The following is a 20,391-nucleotide window of genomic DNA, read 5'->3' as shown; positions in this document are numbered from 1 at the left end:
TGCACAATTAATCCATAATGATACTGTAATGCATGTTTTATACGCATCATTTGAAAGGTTACTGGTCAGTGCACAAATTAAAAGCAGATTCAGGTTATACAATGGCCTATAAAGAGCAAATTAGCTACCATCAATTTCTTCTTAAGACTTCAGAAAAGTGACATTTTTCATCATATAATTCGATCAAGAGAATATGGTTCTTTTTATGGATATTTCAAAAAAATTCTGGTGGGCTCCTAGGCTAAAATCGTATAGTAGGTACTGAGGTAGCCTCGTGCCAAATTTCACGCTTTTATCCGCTCCGTATCGGTAAGCCCAAAAAAGGGTGCTAAGCCCCCTGACTATTGGTTCAGAAGAATCTTTCTTTGTTTTTTTTCTGTGTATCCAACTTCACGGACCCTGACAGCAGCCAGGCTCAGAGCGCCATCTACAGGTCAGTACCTGCTCTTCACAGCCCACTGTGGCTCCACCTCTTACAGATAAAACAAATCCAAACATTTCCTGATACAACCTGTTCAAAATTTCAGACACTCAACATGTGTACAGATTTGTTTATATCATTTTTTAATCAAATGTTAATGCATTACAAAAAAAAAGACTGAAAAATTAGACTGCCTGGATTTGTTGTGTTATTACTAAAAAGTGAGCTTTTTTCACATAGAAATGTTGTCAGGATGTCAGCTAGTATCATGTACTACTAACTTCGCTAATGTACAGTATTATTTCAGGGCAATGTCATTTTTCTATTTCTTAAAGCAGTTTGGTGCTGTCAGAGAGTTATTGTTATAGTAGTAAAACAAACTAGTATCTCTTTAAGAGTTTATTGTAGGTTAAATTCCCTCCTTAGAGTTTTGAGATGATTCATTTTGTAAATCTAATATTTTTAATGCTGCAATTCAATATTTTTAACCGCCTTTGCTTATTTCCATTTTTAAGTTGAAGTTCACTTCAGCAGAAACCCGTGTGTCAGTTCGTCATTCGCCTCCTGCACAAAGCGTGACACTCCGGTGTAGAAAGCTCTGCCAGCGACTTCCACCACGACGGCCTTGAAGTCTCCGCACTTGGTCTCCTGATGAGAAACACAAAAGAGAGAGAGTCACAAACACTTCCTAACATGAAACACGACAGGTAACATGACATGAACAGGAAAGTTTTTGAGCTCTGTTTTTTGTAATGGGAAAGTAGCATTTTGGGAAACACTTTAATTCACTTGTGCCTGGTCCTGGGGGTTTGTGGGTCACAGTTGAACTAATTAAAAAAGAAAATCGTGTGATGTTAGCAGTGTGTATAAACAGTGCATGTTTTAAAGATGGACAAAAGAGATATTTTATGTACAACCAGAGGGATCAGAGGTGAATTTGTTTGATTCAGAGATGGAGGCCCCAAATTCTAATTAAACTCTAACATACTGTAATATATCAAACAAATAATCACAGACACACTCATTTAATGTCAGTCCACTCATCAGGTACCTGCACAGCTTTCCCTGTGAACTGGGAACCAGTGGCTCCGCTCTGGAACGTCCTGGTCTGGTTGAGCTGGATGAGACCTTTGTGATACTGAAGAGCCACTCGAGCTGTGACGCCCGAGCCCGTGGGGCTCCGGTCCACCTGAGAACAACATTTAAAACCCGGTTAACCGTAACACTAATAACCCAGCCATGATCAAATGATGAGGTGTCTGTAAAATACCTGAGCCTCTGCAAACACACAGACGTTGGCGGTGGGCTCGGAGGAATAATCGTCTTTGCCATCAGTGAGGATGGTGCCGTAGAGGAAGGCCAGGTCGTCACTAGTCGGGTGGTGCAGCTTCACCTTGGAGTGAATAAGGGAAAATACTGTGAAAAAAAAACACATGCAAATATACTGTATATTCCTGACACTTCTTGTCTGAGGTTAGCTTTAACAACTGGGCTTAACCCTCTAGGTGTTCTGAACAGGAGCTTAAAATAGCTACATTTTTTATGATTTTTTATGATCCATTGTGTTCTTTGTAAATCTTAGTGTGCACTCTCTATGGCGATTTTTATGTTTTTATGTGTATTTTTTTTTGTATGTGGTTGATGGGTCTGGCGGCATTGTGCCCAAGCCAAATTTCCCCCCAGGGGGACAATAAAGTATACATCTATCTATCTTGTTAAAATTTAGGGAAATCCTACCACTGTAGCAAAACGTATAAGTACAAGAAGAGTGTCTTGGTCATGTGCTGTCACCATGTTCCCACACATTTCCATGCATGAGGCCTCTAAAAAAAAAACTTTTGATTTTGAAAAATTCATGATGATGGTTAACAAGGTCAACAAAATGAATGCAAATTTGGGAACGAATGTAAAAGTAAAATAAAAAGTGCAAAGTGTCATCTAATGACAGCTGGATTTCCTCCTTCAACGCCCTTAACCGTGAATTGTGTCAGGTATTGGTGTCCAAATAGAGTAGAGAGGAGAGTAGAGTTAAACTTTATTCATCCCCGCAGGGAAATTCAAATGTCAGGGAGCCCATCACAAAAAAAAACATACCAACAGCCACACCTCCAATTCATCCAAATGAGCACAAACTAACATAGAGCATAGACAGCACAAGAACATAAAATAAGTTAAAATAAATTAAAGTGCAAGTGTAGAGTTTAAAATGAATTTAAAAAAAAAAAAATTGTGACTTAGACAAACTCTGAATTAGAGGTTTTTCTATAACATCTTGCACCTGAAGTTTCCTTGCTGTCATTCCACATCTGTCTGACTTGTAGAAGACCAAAGGTTCACACCATCACGATCATCGATCATCACAGTCTGTGCAACATGAACATCTCACCTGAGCTTTGACAGCCTTCGTCACAGCTGAGGCTGCGTCCACCAGATCTCGAGTCCTGGACTTGGACACATCCAGGCCAAACTTCTGGGCGTCTACGAAGGCGTAGAAGGCTCCTCCGTAGCTGATGTCCACCGTCACATCACCGAGCCCCTCCACGGTCACCTTCACATCTAGGGAGAGGTGGTGATGGAAGTTGGTCCGGGGGGGAGATCTAAAAACAGTTTGGTTTCTTGTGCATCCAGTTTCTATCTTACCTGTAGCAAATGCAAACGCCGGGACGCTGTGGAACCTCACTCCTCCTGTTTTACCCCCAGAGAACTCAACAAAGGCCTTGACCAGCCCACAGGGGCAGTGGATGTTCACCTGTGTCTCCGGGGACTTGGTCTCCTTCACCAGTTTGTAGTCGACAGCGAAGCGTCCCAGGGCGATGACGGCGTGTCCACACATGGTGCTGTAGCCCTCGTTGTGCATGAACAGCACCCCCAGGTCGGCCTCGGGCATCTCGCTGTCCACGATCAGGGCGCCGTACATGTCGTAGTGTCCCCGGGGCTCGAACATCAGCACCCTCCTGAGGTGGTCCAGATGTTCCCGGACGTACCGCCGCTTGGCCAGCACGCTGTCACCTTTGACCTCTGGGTAGCCGCTGAGGATGACGCGTAAAGGCTCTCCACCTGTGTGCATGTCGACCACCGAGAGCTCGTCTCCCTCATGAGGTGGAAGCTGCATTTCCATCTCGGCGCTGATTAAAAAGACTGAAAACAACAAAATGCAGTTTTTTAAACAACTGTTTATTATTATTATTTATTTATAACCTTTATAAGACCATTGAGGAAGGTCCTCATTTACAATGGTGTCAATTGAGAACATTGAAAATTATTTACCAAGTTAAAATATATATGGAGGTTAATCTGCCCATGACCTGAGGGTGTCTTAAAAACATAAATAAATAAGCTATACATAACACAACCTGTTGCATATTTTACAAGGTGCAAACATATTTTAAAGTCAGAGACTCTGTTAGAAATGATGAAGTTTCTGGCCTTTCACAGAAGCTCCAGTGAGCACAGATATCATTGGCAGGATGAATAACTTAACTACAATAAATCAACTACAAACGCTTCTTAAAAACAGGCTTCACTGGCACTGCAGTTTGGATTGGACATGATCAAGTTTGACACACTGTTGCGTTCACTGCACCTTGTAGAAAAGTGGAAATCCCAGCTACTGTATCTACCACAGCTGCAAATTCCTGCAAAAGCTATTCACCACTTCACTGAGCTCTGCGGCTCATTTTTATTCAAAAGACCTGGATCAAAGTGGATACGACCGTCACAAAACTAATTATCATGTCATTAAGATTTTCCTTTCAGACGCTTATAGTGTAAGTGAATTGGGGAAACGGCAACAACTCGTAGGGAAAAATGTGACGTGACCTCACTCTCCGATAAAATGAAATGCTGCATAAAACCAGCGACTTTTTAAACTGGGACAACCCACAAAGAGTCATATTTACCTGCTCCACAGATTCTCTGAACTTCGGATTCAAACTTTTGCAGCCTCCACTCTTTTTTCTTGTGCTTGCGTGTTGTAGTTTACACTTAACACTAAAAATGAGACCTTAGCGCCACCCTGTGTCCTGGAGGGCTGCATTACATGAAGCAGGCTACTCACATGTTGCCTGTTCTGTCTGGATATCTATGGTCCTGTCTGTCTCTGCTGCAACGAATGAATAAAAGTAGGCTAATTAATTGTGACCAGGTTAGGTGGAAGGTCAGGTGTGTTGCCAGGCTCAACTACGGTGGCCCTGAGTGCTCAAATTTTGAAACATTGCAGATTCAGAAAAAAAAATATTTGACAAAACTGACTCTGCAATTTAAAAAAAAGAATAAATAACAAGTGTTTCTGGGGACACAAAAAAGAGACGAACCAGGCTGTTTGTTTGGTTTATCATAATATCAACATTGCAGGATTTAGATTGCAAATGTGTTGTAATGTAATTGTGTCACAGGAAGCACTTCTGTTATGTTGTGAGTCAAAACTATGACATTTTTTTTTTGGCTTTGTAGCACATTTTTGTCTGTGCACAAGTTGCAGTGTTTTGAGCTCTCAGGGCCACTGTAACTTCCGTACCCAGGGATAACTTCAACCTCAGAGCCTTTGACTCACCCGTATCGACAGAAACAAACAGTTTTCATGTTGCTGTATCAACAGTTTTTCATAACAGATGAGACTAAACAACAGATTGTGATCAGGCATCAGTTTCATTATTCACTTCACCGTTGACAGGTTCCTCGAGTGCATGCAAGGTCATTTACGTACCCAAGATAAAATCATTAAACAGTCACATGCTTACATCCTGACAGACCAAAAAAAACAAAAACATCATAAACTAAAACTTTGCAACTTTCTTACAATTTTTTTTATCAACACAGAATAGACAAATAGGTTCATTTAGATTTGCATAGCAAGGTGTGTAGTGACTAATTTAAAATTTTCTACAAACATTATTTGCATCACAATTTAATCATACAGGCAGGCAAATACAAAGTAACTAACATCGAAATAAAGACAATGCAATTCAATATCAGAACAAACATACCTGAGCAAGAGGCAAAGTTACATGAAGTAAAGGACAATAAGTTCCACTGCTTTCATGTTTAAGGAAAACAAATCTCCAAATAAGGAGAATTAACAATATAAACCTTTAAATTAATCAACTGTCATCACAGCATTCCTGTTTCACATGCATGGTTATAAAGTAAATACACCGACTATCCTGTCATTTCATACAGTTTGTTTCATCCCAGCGACACTGAATGAGGCTTTGTATTGTAAGGCACATGTTCAATTACCTGACAACTGAGTCATAGAAAGACAGTCCTCAATAAGATCAACTGAACATCCAGGGTGTTTAGTTATGAAAGTTACAGCAGGTGAACTTTCAGAATAAAAGACCATGAAAATTAAAATTTTCCACAAAAACAAAAAAAACCTCCATCTTTCCAGTGATGGTCCAGTCAGGCTGAGATGTTTTGACAAAAGCCTTCATGAGAGTATCATGTTCTTATAAAAACATACTAATTTCTTAGTTTTCATGAGTTGTTCGTGTTTCCTCTCGGCTCTTGGAAACGTAGCGTACACAGGAGCATAAAAAGTGCCTCATAAGTCAAAGTCTGTTAGAAAAATCCCTGGGTTTCTGTAGTGCTAAGGTAACATGGAAGAGGATTTCCACATGCAGTCAAGTGTCTAATGCAAGAAGTTTCTTTGGCAGGCCAGAGTCCAGCAGCAGGACATGCACGGTGACGATAGCTGAGATCAGTCTGTGGGGGGTTTTAATCAGTGAAGTCAAAAAGGCCCCTCGTCTGTTTTAGGAGTGACCGGCCTGGAGGCGGCGACCGAGTCTTGACTTCTGATTCTGGCCTTTGGAGAGGCGGACGGCGGCAGCGAGAGTCTCCTCTTCATCGACAGCAACCTGAGGATCTCTCCCACCTGAGACTCGAGGACCGACATCCGACCGCTCAGGAACTGAATGTCTCCCTTCAGCTCCAGCTTGGCCTCGTGCAGCGTGGCCTGAAGGAGCGCCGGTTCGGACGCCGGCTGCACGAAGGAGTGTTTGAGGGAGACCTCGCTGTCGACGCCACCGCCGAGGCTGTGCTCGAATGGGTTTCTCTCCATCGGGCTCTTTTCCATCGGGCTTCGCTCGAAGGAGCTCCTCGAATCTCCTGCTCGGTCGATTCGCAGGTCGCTCTTTGTGATGCCACTGTCGCAGGAGTCCGTTTTGTGCAAGGCGCTTGTTTCTTCGTCCGCTTCTGCGCTGTTGCTGCCTTCTGTGGCCTGAGTTTCTCCAGCTTCCTCAGAGATGCTGATGGCTGCCAGCTGCCCCGAGGACTGAGATCCTTTGGTCCACTCTTCCCCTTTCGGTGTCTGCTTCCCTTGCTCCTCGGGAGCAGGAGGTGCTGGTGCGGCAGAGGTGGCGTTTCTAAACTTTGCCCAGCCTCTGGCGCCTCTGGCACCGCCTGGAGCTGCCAGTCCACCTGCACCACCGGGTCTGGCAGGGGCGTTCGCCCTCTGAGTCTCTCCACAAGGCAGCGGTATAGACGCTCCCGCCTCTTGTGTGGAGCTCTGCTCTGACTTTTCATTGAGGACAAACACTTGTGCAGGTGCAGCCATGTTGCCACCTCCTCCTGCACAGGGCGCGTTGTTCTGCACCGTGGAGCCGTAGTCGGGCTGCAGAGACGACACAGTCTGACTCTGGGTGTAGGAGTTTGAGTCAGAGTGGTGGTGTTGGTGGTGGTGGTGGTGATGGTGGCGCTGTGGCTCCACCTGCACACAGTTTGGACCAACATAGGCGTGAGCCTCCCCCGGTGTTGGAGCGTCTCTTTGCTGCCTGAACCTCTGGAAGAGCTTTCGCACCGGGTGGTCTTCAGGAATGGAGAGAGTCACCTCACTTCTCTGACGCTCCTGCTCCTTCTTCACATCAGAGATCTTTCTGAAGATTATCTGCAAGATGGAGAGTCGGTGCATGAGAACTGTGATGTGGGTTATACTTTGAATTTACAGCAGTGTAGCTCTTTTTTTTCTGCCCATCGTGCTCTACTTGGATTCAACAGAACGTACATATATAATGTAGCTTTAAAGCAACTATAACCTTCTAGACCCGCTGTGTTTGTTGAAATATTAATGACCTGAAAGCAGCGGTGCACTGGGGAAACAGTTAATGGAGCAATAATGCAATACTGGAGCGATATCCACGCCCAGCCAAGCTCTGTCTCTGAAGACAAGAAAAGTTGTAACAACTCAGCATCTCGCTGTGTTTGCAAACATTTTCAACCTCTGTTGTTGAAGTAATCGCAATTATATCTTTCACCACAACAACCTGTGATGTCTGCAGGCAGCTCCTAGTTGTTTTAGCCTATGAAACCAACAGGGACATCTTTTCTAAGAACTACAAAAGGCCAGAGTCTTCTGTTTAATAGTTATATCAATGATTCATTCCCCTTGGGAAGGGAAAGGTTTAAAATGTTGATAATGCTGATAAAATAAGATGTGTAATGATTGGCTGACTGATTCCACATGAACACCTCCAGTCTGTGTTCATGTGCAGGTTTAATGCACATTCACAAACACGAAAGTGAACTAAGTATGGCGGGGGTTAAACCTTGAACCTCTGCAGGCATGAGCAGTTTCTGAAGCTGCTCAGATAAATAATAGATGCTTTTCTTATCATTTAATACATTTTAAGTAAGAGCCATACATTTTTGAACAAGTTGCCACGGTTTATTTTGAAATTGTTTAGATTTAGAGCCTCATCACAGAGGATGTGTGTGTTCACTGTAAATGCTTACATAAGGCCTTTTAGACCGGAGCGCCAACAAACTAGAGAAGTCAGTGATGTAAATTTAAAGTTCATACAGTAGTTACTCTTGATAATATAAATCATAATGACACAGAGACCTGTTGTATAACCCTGCGTGTCTCTGTACACACACTCTCACTGTATTATCTGTGTTTTGCTTTGACAAGCTGAGATGATGCATCCGTTCACTTCCTTCATTAATGAGACTTTTCAGTATCCACATCCACTGAACTTCAGAAATATTTCATAAGTTGCCCCTGAACAAAAAGCACAATAAATCACATGTACCCATTACCCCTCTATCCATTAAGAATTTATATAATGTGTTTCCCATAGGATGATATTACAGAGATATATATATATAACAGCTTCTGAGACTGGAAAGCAATACATCATCATGCTTTAATGGGATTAAAATGTATAGCCTGGAAAAGATCTATCAAATATTAATCAGTTTCTTAGTTTGGACTATTTTTCATGATGTTTGAGATTGCTCCACTTCATCTCAATATATGAATGTGACTATCTATGTTCAGATTGGTTGCTTACTTGCTTTCACTACGCGACTCTGTCTGACACCAAACACGAAAGACTGATGTAGCTTTGATTTGTGGCACAAGTGGAGTCTGTCACTGTGTAACCAAAACAGGAAGAAGAGGACAGTGCTTGTGTGTTTTCTCCTTTGGCTTTTTGGTTACAGTAACTATTTCCAGAGAGCAGAACTGGTGGGTGGTGGAAGAACCAGAGTGAGAGAGAGCACAATACCAACAAGGTGTTTTGCTCTGAGATCAGGAGTATGTGGCTCAAATCAAGATTGTTACTGTTGTTTCTTGTTTTGGACTGAAGCCACAACTGCTGTCACTCACTGCTAAGAGGTACCTTCATATCTGTCTTCATGCTGTCTCTACCTGAACCAATATGATGTAATTCAGCATTCGGCTTGACATATTTGGTATCTCTTTCTTTAGTTTGTAATGGCCGATCATACACTATAACAATATTTAACTGCATTGTTTGGTTTGACAGTTTTAAAGGGAAACTATGCAAGTGTTGCTAACCCTCCTCTCGGCTATGTGCATTTGTTTTCAACGGAACCAGTGGGAAATCAATCCATCAATTTTTCAAGCAGCAGACATATAATGTTGCATATGACAACCTAAGAAATGTAAGTGTTTCTGTCTTTTTTTTTTTACCCGTTTTCGTAGATTGCAGGTGAGTATGAGGTTGCGGGAGAACGAGCTGGCGAACGCTGTGTAAAACTCCAGCACCCTCATCAGAGCCTCCCTCCGGATGACGTGCAGGTCGCAGTACGTCAGGGCTCGGACATTTGCACAAGCGCGGGCCAGCGTGGTCTCTTTCCAGAACGCATCTCCAAACACGTCACCTTTACCTGGATGGGACATCGTCACGAGGGAAAAGCGCTGACTACAAACAAACAGCTCACGTGTCAGGTAACAGTTACACACTCTGGCATGAGACTGACTGTCTGGTTTTATCACGTTCAGATAAAACTTGTCCTGATCTGTGTCATAATATTGTGTTGCATTACCTAGTATTGCGATGACCTCATCATCCTGGATGACTTCCAGTGACCCAGAGACTACAAAGCAGAGGGTGTCGACACTCTCGCCGATATGGAAGATAAGGTCTCCAGGCGCACAGTGCGTGGTCTGAAACTCCACAGCGAGCGAGCGCAGACAGCCGTCGCTGGCCAGGCGAAACGCAGGGTGGTCGTTGAACACCTGTCTGTTCAGGTGGACGCAGATGTCCGCTCGCATGTCTTTGGGACAAATCTGGAGAACCTGAAGGTGAGATATCACAGACGTTATCATACGGAGGTGTTTCAACATCATATAAAACGACTACACAAACATAAAATATCTGTGTCAATAAAGTTTTATCAGATTTATGTTTTCAGATTTCGGTTATATAAGAGTTGAATAATGTTACATATTTTATCACCTGTTAGAGCCAAGCCAAGAGTTATCATAACATATATATATCATAACCCAGCGGGCACTGGGACTGACCAGTTGACCTCTTTGACACATCAAATTAATCCCACTAGAGTTCATCTATGCTCACACAAAGTTCTCTGAGGCTACTGTAATTAACCAAAATGTGTCCACAGGGATCGTAGAGCTGCAGTCTGATAATGAGAGACTATCACAGGCCTCCTCTGATAGAAGTGTAATAAGTCTAATACAGATCTGAAGCCTGATATCAAACAATATCAAATTCGTTCTTGGCAAATGAGAGAATACATTGATAAGATAAAAACCAGTGACATCTCTTTTATGTATAAATTTGTCCACTTCAGGAAACTTTAGGCAAAGTTAGGTAAGATAAATATCAGCTCCTATCAGTGCCGTAGTATTGAAAATAAAGGCCTTTGATAAATATAAGTTGAGGGTGGTATAAAATCATTTGACACCTATCTCCAGGCCTTTTCTTCTTCAGGGTGTCTTGGATGGATGAAAGCGTATTTTTCCCTTTTTAAAATTAAGTATTAAAGTTATTGATTATTACCTCTCTCAGCTATCAGTCAGTTATTGCTTCAGCCTGCAGCATAGCACAAATACGACTTACTAAGAGTCTGTGATTATGAACTATGTGACGTTGACTGTCTAGAAGTGCAAAAGATCCAGTTTCAGAATGTGTCAGCGAGTGCACTAAATCTTCTGTTGACCTTTGAAGTGTACATCACAGTGTTCACCTTTCACCCAGTCCATACATGCTGTTCACTAATGAAACGTGTTCACTATAGGCCACTATAGATCGGTATCAGTTGTGATAACCCTATAGGAATAAACTACAATGACCCACATACAAGTTCACCTTACAAAATAATGGCACTATATAGATTAGGGTACACTACACTGTGGATTATTATTATTTTAAAGTTATTTAATATACTAATTATACCTGGATGTTTAATAAAATGAATGTTCGTACTATCGCTGGTAATCATGACTACTACATATGATACCTTATCTGTGTCAATGCCCTTGGACATGGCCCAAGCAGAGACGATGAAGTCCATGACTCTCTCACTCAGGCCTTTGGGAACCTGGTAAAGTTTGAGGAAGTCGCGCACGTTGTTGAGCATCTCATGGTAGCGGTTGGTGTTGGTGTACATCTGCTGGAAGATGGTGGTGACGTTTCCGAAGATGGTGGCGTAAAGCAGAGCTGAAGCAAAAAGAGAGAATAAAGTATAGCGTCAGATACTGCAGCGGTAATGCAGTTTCACATTGATGAACAGGGCAGATTTATCAGCTACATGCAGAGGGATTTAATTTAGGAAATCACTTGTGATCATTAGGATTTCAGATCAAACTTGAGTTCATGGTTCAGTGTCCTCAGCTTTTTATATACAGTCTGTGGTTCCTCACCCACTATTTAAGTCGCAGAACACATGCTCACAATCTCCTGTTCTGCCTTAAAGTCTTTAAATATACAAAATAGCATTGCACATAACTTATACCCTCAGAGACATAAATCTATCATTTGAATTCACCCCAAACATGGGATGAATTTGATGAACCATGAAAATTATAAATTTTAATCTTTCTTGGAAACCCCTAAGGTTTTTGATTTTATTGTGTGTTTTAAATGGTCTTTTAACCCCTTAATAATCCTGCAGACATATAAATCATTCAAATGCTATAATTTGACACAATCCATAATTCATGTATAGATTATCCCATTATTACAATAAAATTACCTTAACAATCATCATTATTAATCAAAAAAAATCAAAAAAAAATCATAAAAAGTAGTTTTAAGATACAAAATAATTGATGGTTTGTAATATTTATTGCAAAGTGTTAATGGGGCCTCTTAAAGACCTGTAATAAAAGCGTATAATCCTTTTAAAATATGCAAATAAATAGATAATATTTTCATACATCAATGTGCACCTAGGATTCAGATGAAACTGTATACTGTATAATGATCAGTATATTAATGGTAGTAAAAAAAAATGCATTTAATGAGACAGAAAAATGAATAAAACTACCATAAAATAAATACGGTAGTAATGTTTTCATTAAGCTATAAGTGCTTCATGTTTTAATGCAAACGCTGCGATTATGTTGAATAACTTCCTTCACTGCACTTCATTATAATAATGTATACTACAGCTGACAATACAGCTCTCATTTAGGTTAACGTGTACACAGCCACATATACACAATGGGTGGTCTTAATAATATAATTCATAACGCACATTTCCTCAGTGGGAGCACTGCTCTGCCGCGCTGCAGTGACCTCAAAGAGTCAGTCAGTATCTCTTATCCTGAGGTTTTATCCACTCAAGAGGAAAAGAGTCGTCTCCAGTCGTCACAGCAGGATCACAGAGGTTAGGATACATATCTAACGTGATGGCTCATTGTCCATTTACTACACTGGAGCCTGCGGGCGAACTCTGCATCTCCTCTCCTCCTCTCTCCTCTCACATAATGACTGTATCCGTGGCAGGAGATTTATCGGCCGTAATTGTACACGACACTGCAGTGTGACTGAGTGATCTTCGTGATCGAGGCGCCACCAGAGTAATGGGTGTTTACTTTTGGGAAGTACGAACCTTTAAGCGTGGCTGTCAGATTGTGTTCCCCTCACTGTTTTTATTGCATCACTTTCCATGCTGTTTTAAAGGAGTGGGCCAAAGGTCAGCACACGAAGGCGAGCAGTGACAGAGGAACTGTAAGAAGAGGCTGACAGTGGAGGCCCCGACACTGAAGGTGAAGCTCTTACTGTAACTGCAGCGAGTGGTGACACCTAAAAATAGACACTTCTATTTTTGTGAAGACGTTCACACTCAATTATATCAGGATGATTTAACTCACTGTTTCATTTATCATAACCTCACTCAGTTATTTTTATGAATGAAGCTGATATTAATGAATCTCATGTTCATCACTCCTGAAATTACCATGATATTGTAAGACTAAATGTTTATACTGTGTCACGCAACATGCCAAGGTATGTAACACATCAGCACTAAGTTCATTTCACACAAAAACTTCAATACCATAAATATAAATTTATATAGATTTACAATTAGATAAACAAGCCAAATAACATAAAATGTTTGTTACATTAAAAAAAAAATTATCTCCAGTATTTCTGCATGGAGCATCAGTGATAATACAATATAAAGAAAATGCAAAAAATATTTGATGCCTGAGTTCAAACAAATAATTTGAAGCAGAAAAGCAGTTAATAATAATTTTAGCAGTAGTGAATTTACACATAGACACTGCTGTTTTAATAAAGGCCAGTGATGACCAACCTTCAGACAGACACACACAGAGCAGGCTGGGCGCCGAACATGTCACTTTTTGTTATCGACAAAGCCGAGTCCTGAGCTCTCCCTAGTTCTTCGAGCACTGAGACTGCAGCGAAATGTGAATTACATGAGCGAGAGTCAAGGGAGCCTGTGAATTACCTAATACTACATACTGTTGAATGTACAGGACTATTTCTGGATTGTATTTATTTATACAAGACTCTGTCAGCAATCAAAATTAAATGACAGAATTAACTGTTCTTTTCTTGATTTATTACAAATATAATGCCGGTTTAATCTTGCTGAGTCGATATGAAAACATTAATTTGCACTATCTCCGATAAATAAATAAAGTAAATTTATCAATTTATATCCATGTCCAATATTCATGATCTAAAACAGAAACTTCACTGATATCATTACTGTTGAATTTCACTTATCGTCTGTGATGATCCTCACAGCCTCTCTACCATATGTTGCTCGAGTGCAGCTGTTGGATCGCCAGCAGGGCTGCGCGAGCACATTATCTTGTTTGCATGCAAGTAAAAGGCATCCAGATTGTTTCGGCTCCTGCGAGGTTCTTCTGCCGTGTTATGAATGGATGAGTGAGATGAAAACAGCATCAAAGGATTGTACGCTTCGTTTGGTGTGGAGTGATGGGGAGACTGAGCTGAAGGGTGGCTACTGCTATGTAGCTGCTGATCAGGCATATTGTACTAATGAAGGACATGTTACTCATTTGTTCCATTTGCATATAACTGAACGTTTATCCCACTTTACTCGCAGATTACCAGGCATGTTTACACCATCACATTGTGGTAGCCTGTCAGCCACAAGTTAAGCTAATTATTTCAAAGCCAAATTACTCATAATAGTAATGATTTGTTTTCTCTTTACTTGGGAGTTGGTATAGAATTTAACTTACAACATGCCACTGGCTTAATGCTAATAATCGTTAAAATACCAGAGTCCAACTGGAAAGGTGTGGTATCTGTCAGCACAGTCAAAACTGCGATCTAATATTTTCATTTTTTATGTTATGAATCCATGTTTCATCACATACAGTCTGGGCTTCATACTGTATGCATCAGAGGCAAGAGTGAAGCTGCTGTTCTTTTGTCCTCTATACTCTGATTTATTTGGACTGTCAAGGTTGGGGTTTGATTCCAGTCTGTTCACTGAAGGAGAAACACTGTGGTCACTTTGATTTAAGCTGTTGACTTGAATTCCCATTGTCCACTGGCAATTGATGATGAATTTACAGTTTGTGTTATTGTCAGTGGTTTAGAGGGAAACAGGAGAGGCTGGGTGCCTTGTGTTAACTGGAGGCTGTTTAAATGTGAACGTGGAAAGTGCACGTTTGTAGATACAAATTGTATCTCTTCGATGCCTGTGTGAGTTTGCTGCAGTTTTTATAATGGCATATCCATCTACTGCTCCATTAAACACCACGACTGGTCCCAGCAGCAGTAATGTGAGCAGTACACTGTTATGTAATATCCAATAGTAGGTTTGCTGTTTTCTCTTATGCGATATAAAAAAAAAGATTAAACTTTTGTAATAATAATAATAAAACAAATCAACCGAAACAATATAAAAGCAATGAGCTTATTACATATTTAGAAAATACTTAAATTTCATTAAAGTGTGGAATAAATAGTGAATGTGGGGATTGAGTACTTACAGCCCACCATCATCATGGCCACTGAGAAAATCTTCTCGCCATCTGTGGTCGGAGCGATGTTTCCAAACCCGATGGTGGTGAGACTCGTCATGGTGAAGTAAAGCGAGGAGATGTACAGCGTGTCCTTGTTGGGACCACCTTCCCACTGGCCCGTGCCGGTGGTGTTGTAGCGGTATGGAGTTCCTATACTCAAAGCCAGCTGGTAGAGCCAGCTGTCCGTCTTTATGGTGTTGGTGGTCTCATCGATGACCTCGTAGTCCCCGATGCTGTACCAGATGCAGGCCAGCCAGTGGGCCACCAGGCCGAACACACAGACCAGTAGGACCAGAACGGCTGCACCATACTCCAGGTAGTGGTCCAGCTTACGAGCTACTCGGCCCAGACGCAGCAGGCGGATCACCTTCAGGGAACTGAAGAGGCTGCTGAGACCCTACAGAAAAACACATTTCAGTGACTGTTCACGAGGTTTTCCTCTGTAGATTCAGACTAGAGAATGGACCTAAAGTAATGTGTCTGTTTTGACATGTTTTGAATACATGAAGAATAAAGAAATTAGATTTTAACAAGTCAACTAGTGAGTGCAGGTGCTGGCTTATTGAGCAAACAGACTCAAGTGGTTTCAATCAACTCATTTGTTCCCAGAAAAAAAGGAAATTAGTCTATTTTCCAAATGACAAACTTTGTGAAAAAACTTATTTCCTTACTGGAAGTAAAGAGTCTTCAAGAGTCTTCGTTGCATTCCTGTGGAAATTTGGCTCCCGTAGATGAGTTGTCGGAACTGTGGATGTGATGACGTCCTTCAAAGAGACAATTGAGCAGTAATAAATGAATCCCATTCAAATCCCACAACAAAGAATAAATCTGAAAATCATAAATATCACTCACCTCATCTACATGTTCAAAGGCATTGATGACATCATACGGCAGACAGGACAGAAGATCGATGACAAACCACGTCTTCAGGTAATTCATTCGTATCAGCTTTGCGTCTGAAATGACCTCTCCAGCGGGACCTACAAAGGTTGTGTGGAAGTTCAGCACGATGTCAACCAGGAAGATGATGTCTACCACGCTGTCCAGCACCAGCCAGGCCAAGTTGTTTTGCTTGGTCTTAAAGGAGACGTTATAGGGAACCATGATGGCAGTGTAGAAGGTGAGGATGAGGATGACCCAGTCCCAAGTGGTCTTGAAGGTGCAGTAATGGAGAATGATGTGAGGAGGCGTCTTGGGGGCCTCTTGTTTGTACTGAGGGAGAATGTCTGATCCCAGCTGCAGAGCCTGTCATTCAGACAGAAGATTCAGCATCATCAGCAAAGAAGCATATAAAGGTTTGTATCTTCTTTAGAAATAAATCACAGTTTGTGTTTTCTAGATTTCCCAGATGCCTTGAGAAGATAGTTAACATTTCTGTTTTCAATCTGTGTGGTCTGGCCTATAGATGTTTAAAGAGGAACTATGCCGTTGGGCACCTTAAAATGATAGTTCAGCTTTTTTGAAGTAGAGTTGTATGAGGTACAAATGGCCATTAAGTATTATATCTGCAGCAGAAAAGCGCCTGTACCTGCATAGTTCTCTAAATATGAAGATCATTAACCCTCAAAGCACAGCCTGCCTTGTTACTGCTTTGCAGGTCCACTTTGGCTAAATTAATTTAGAAATTTTGTGTTTTTTCCTCATTCAAAAAAGTTGTTTTCTCTGCATGGTTGTTGAACATTGATAGAAAAGCCATGACTCCAAGAAGAATCCATTTGACTGTATGCTGTTAAACTTCTCAAGCACTTTTACCTTGAAATCTGACTGAAATTCTGAGCATATTTGCCCCTTTAAATTCAAAACCTATGGCCTATTTTTCCAGATCTTATATTTCTAAGTGACTTTCCTGATTGAACTTGAGTTATTTTCTTTTACATTTGAAAATTCAACAACCTCATTCAGACCGTACGTACCTCAGCCAGTCTGGACGGCTTGTGGGTGACCTCAGTCTTGCTAAGTGGCGCTAACTGCTGCTGCAGGTTGCGGTTGTTGGTCAGTGCCCGCGTCAGTCTGGCAAACTTTGTCCATCCTTCTCCAAGACAAAAACACAGATACTTTTTCTTTATTATGCTGCGCGACATGATATCCAAGACCTCTAAAATCTTAAGTTTGCTACTTATGTGGAAGAAATTATATCATTAAGTCATTTTTACAGCACATAAAATTGTACCTGAAGGCATCACCCCTGCAGAGTTTAAATCCACAGTTTAAACTGCATTTCTTGGGCATATTGTGTCTCTATATAAAGAGTGATACAGTAGGACATATAAGCTCCTTGGTGTATTTTCACTGTGAAGCCAGTCAGCAGTTTTCCATTCGCTGGAAAACACTTGTGTTAAAGTGGACTGACATCTCTTCATTTCCTCTGTATACAAGCAGTATTTTCATACAGTCACCATCCCCATGTGGTCTGAGTGTCCTTTGTTTCTGCTTGATGTATGTGAGAGACTTAGTTGCGCATTGAATCCCCAGGCACATGGCACTGCGGAGACCCACAGAGACCAGTGTTCACTGACCCGCACACACAGCACCTGGACAGTTGTACGTTACATATCAGGGAAACAAAAACGTCTCTTAAGTCATGTGCTTAATATTTTGGCTGCGCTGCCTCCCAAATGGTCATATCAAGTATATTTGAGCTATGAGACCAACGGGTGGACTTATTGAGACAAATGCAAGTGTAGTTAAACAGTGAATAGAAAATTAACTCTCACCTTTTGTCGCCTCGTCTTCAATTGGCTGTTTGAAAAGTGTAATGTCTCTGAATGTACAGAGAAAAAGCACCACTTGGTCATTTTCATTTCTGATTGGAGCAACCTGCATGTAAAGCCATATCGGTGTTCCTGCGGGAAAAGAGAAGAAAAATCGTTCATTTTATGCACCTAATGCTTTCACTGACTACAAGTGACTCAGCAGTGATACTCACTATTCTTTGAATAGAGCAGCACCTCATAGAAATTGGACTCATAGTTGTCAAAGGTTTGTCTGATTTTGTCTATAGTCTTCTTATCAGTCAGTTCCCCGTACATGAAACTACAAAATAAGAGCAAAACAAAGCAGGAATCAAAAAGGAGAAACAAAGGCAGATAATCAAAGACAGATATTATTCATTTTAATGTGTTCTTTAAATAGATGCTACAGTTGTTGTGAATTAACCATCCACTGGAGCTTCACATTCCTGTCGTGATATTACAAAGGCCCATCTTACTTGCACGTGCTGCTCCTGTGCATGACCTCAGCTCTGTGGTAACCAGACAGCTTGCAGAATCCATCGTTGCTGTAAACGACGGGCCACTCCACGATCTGTGCATTTCCCAGCAGGAAACTGGTTTCTGCAACAAAAACAGAAAAATAGCATTGAAAAGCCTGAAAAATAAAATTGCAGGTTAATAATAACACACCTGCAGGAAATCCCAATAAGAAAATAATTGTTAAAATCTCACATTTTGATGTTTTTTATTTAAAGTTGCTGAACAACTTTGTGAGGAAACTAATGTGAATCTCTACCTGAAATATTTAGTGCAATTATTTAAATCTCTATACAGAAAACTCTCCAATGACATTTAAATAACCCTATGTAAACAAGGGGCAAATAGCATGAATATTTAAAACAACAGTAGTAATAAGACAAGTCAGTGGGTAGAAACAGTTGTAGATAAAATGTTTATGTTCCACCCTTAATGTTAATTAAATATTAACGCAGAGCAGCAAAGTTCTCCAGCTTCACAGCAGTTTGAAGCCTCCAGAGAAAAGAGTGAGGACATTGTCTCCAAGTAAAAATACATAGTCACCAGAAAAGCAGCTAAAGCACCTGCAGATTCATCTTCGAAAATAGAGCTTAGGTCATCATCACCACAGAGAAAATCTGCTGACTACACAATATTGTAGACAATAACTTTACAGACTTTACCTCCATGTTGCAGGATCTTTCATCACACCAACATGCATCTTCATTTATACTAAAAAAAAACAGTCTCACACTCATTCACTCTAACGTGTGTTTTAGACTGTCGGTTTTGCACAGATAAATAGGTTATAGTTCTTGAAAACATTACAGCAACACAATACACCACTCAGCAGGTCATGGGCACCTGCAGTGATACAGTACAATGCAGCAGAGTGCAACTGAGTCAAAAACACAAATTAAATTACAGCCTACAAGCCCTAAATGAAAGATAAAAAGGTTTTTCATGAAGTGAAATTCCTCTTCAGTTGTACTCAAATTACCAAACAAACAAAATCATTTCAGGGATTAAAAAAATATGCAAATATGTAAACTAATAAATTAATATCCTTATCCTTCTAATTTCATTTTTTTTAATCCTGGGATTTTGCACATGGCATTTTCTTTTTTCAGTGCATATTATTCATTGTTGGGTATAGCTTTAAAAATGCAAATTATAAAGATGAGTTAGATGAAGCTTTTCCCCATTAATTGGCATATAAATGACATTATAGGTTTACTTTAGCATCCCAGTGACATGTCAGAACAACATCCAGTCATTACTGTTTCTATTGCAGATGAAAACTCACCGCTGGAGCGCCGGACGATATTTTCCAGAAAAGTGTTTTGCGGGGCCACCAGTCCTCTCTTGCCCCCATGCATTATGAGGGTTCAGGACTGAAACTCGCTGCTGCTCGGTGGTCGTCCTCACGTTGACTGCCCCTCAGCTGTGAGCCCGAGAGCAGCGTGGATCGACACCGTCGAGTTAACTATACTTAACGTGAATGTCCGGGCCAGAGTTTCCAAAATAAAAGCAGCGTATTGTCGATAGAGATGCCTTATTCATCTGTTATTTGGAAAAGACATCAGTCTCAGTAATAATGATCATCATCAGAACAGTCACAGATGTAGTTACGGTTAGGATTAGGATCATATGATTATGAGGAGTAAGAGGAGGAGGGTAGTGTGGTACTATTATTTTTGAAGGTAAGACGACTTGCTTCCGGTGTTATTCAGATTTTTTTTTGTTTCTGACTCCTCATCTGTGAAATTTGTGTTGAATTTTTATATGAAATATGTATTTATTTCAATATAGAGATGTATTATTATGCATGTGTCATGTAACAATAATCATGCAGATAATAATCTGATACTAAGTGGCAAAATGTTTTGGAAACTATAGTTCAAGAACATTTGTAATATATTAGAAAATATGGAATTTCTAGGCTATAATTCAAATACCACAGGTCCTCTTAGCTACTGCACCAATATGTAGAG

At 40.8% G+C, this 20,391-nt stretch overlaps 2 protein-coding genes across 2 annotated transcripts; both read right to left on the bottom strand.

Moving 5' to 3' along the window:
* Positions 1-785: 785 nt before the first annotated feature.
* l3hypdh (trans-L-3-hydroxyproline dehydratase) lies at positions 786-4,383 on the bottom strand. The gene is made up of 6 exons (XM_084001137.1): positions 4,321-4,383; positions 3,062-3,559; positions 2,808-2,977; positions 1,692-1,814; positions 1,473-1,610; positions 786-1,069 (listed from the first exon to the last, which is right to left on the bottom strand). The coding sequence occupies exons 2-6, from the start codon at positions 3,537-3,539 to the stop codon at positions 944-946; spliced, it is 1,035 nt and encodes a 344-aa protein (XP_083857263.1). The 5' UTR covers positions 3,540-3,559; positions 4,321-4,383; the 3' UTR covers positions 786-943.
* Positions 4,384-6,152: 1,769 nt separating this feature from the next.
* kcnh5a (potassium voltage-gated channel, subfamily H (eag-related), member 5a) lies at positions 6,153-19,776 on the bottom strand (the record flags this gene model as incomplete). The annotated part of the gene is made up of 11 exons (XM_084000774.1): positions 6,153-7,307; positions 9,357-9,553; positions 9,713-9,965; positions 11,153-11,352; positions 15,138-15,567; positions 16,023-16,415; positions 17,084-17,199; positions 17,885-18,013; positions 18,097-18,203; positions 18,379-18,502; positions 19,704-19,776. The coding sequence occupies 11 exons, from the start codon at positions 19,774-19,776 to the stop codon at positions 6,153-6,155; spliced, it is 3,177 nt and encodes a 1,058-aa protein (XP_083856900.1).
* Between the last annotated feature and the right edge of the window lie 615 nt (positions 19,777-20,391).

This window comes from Trachurus trachurus (genome assembly GCF_905171665.1).
Source record: "Trachurus trachurus genome assembly, chromosome: 24".
Classification (NCBI taxonomy): domain Eukaryota; kingdom Metazoa; phylum Chordata; class Actinopteri; order Carangiformes; family Carangidae; genus Trachurus; species Trachurus trachurus.
Note: the sequence above shows the minus strand (reverse complement) of the source record. Positions and strands in the feature narration are given on the sequence as shown.

Bases quoted from the DNA above. Each gene is read 5' to 3' on its own strand.
- l3hypdh (XM_084001137.1), bottom strand. From the start codon at position 3,539: ATGGAAATGCAGCTTCCACCTCATGAGGGAGACGAGCTCTCGGTGGTC. The intron at 2,978-3,061 runs GTAAGATAGAAA...ACCTCTCCCTAG, and splicing joins GGCGTTTGCATTTGCTACAG to ATGTGAAGGTGACCGTGGAG. The intron at 1,815-2,807 runs GTGAGATGTTCA...ATTCACTCCAAG, and splicing joins CGAAGGCTGTCAAAGCTCAG to GTGAAGCTGCACCACCCGAC.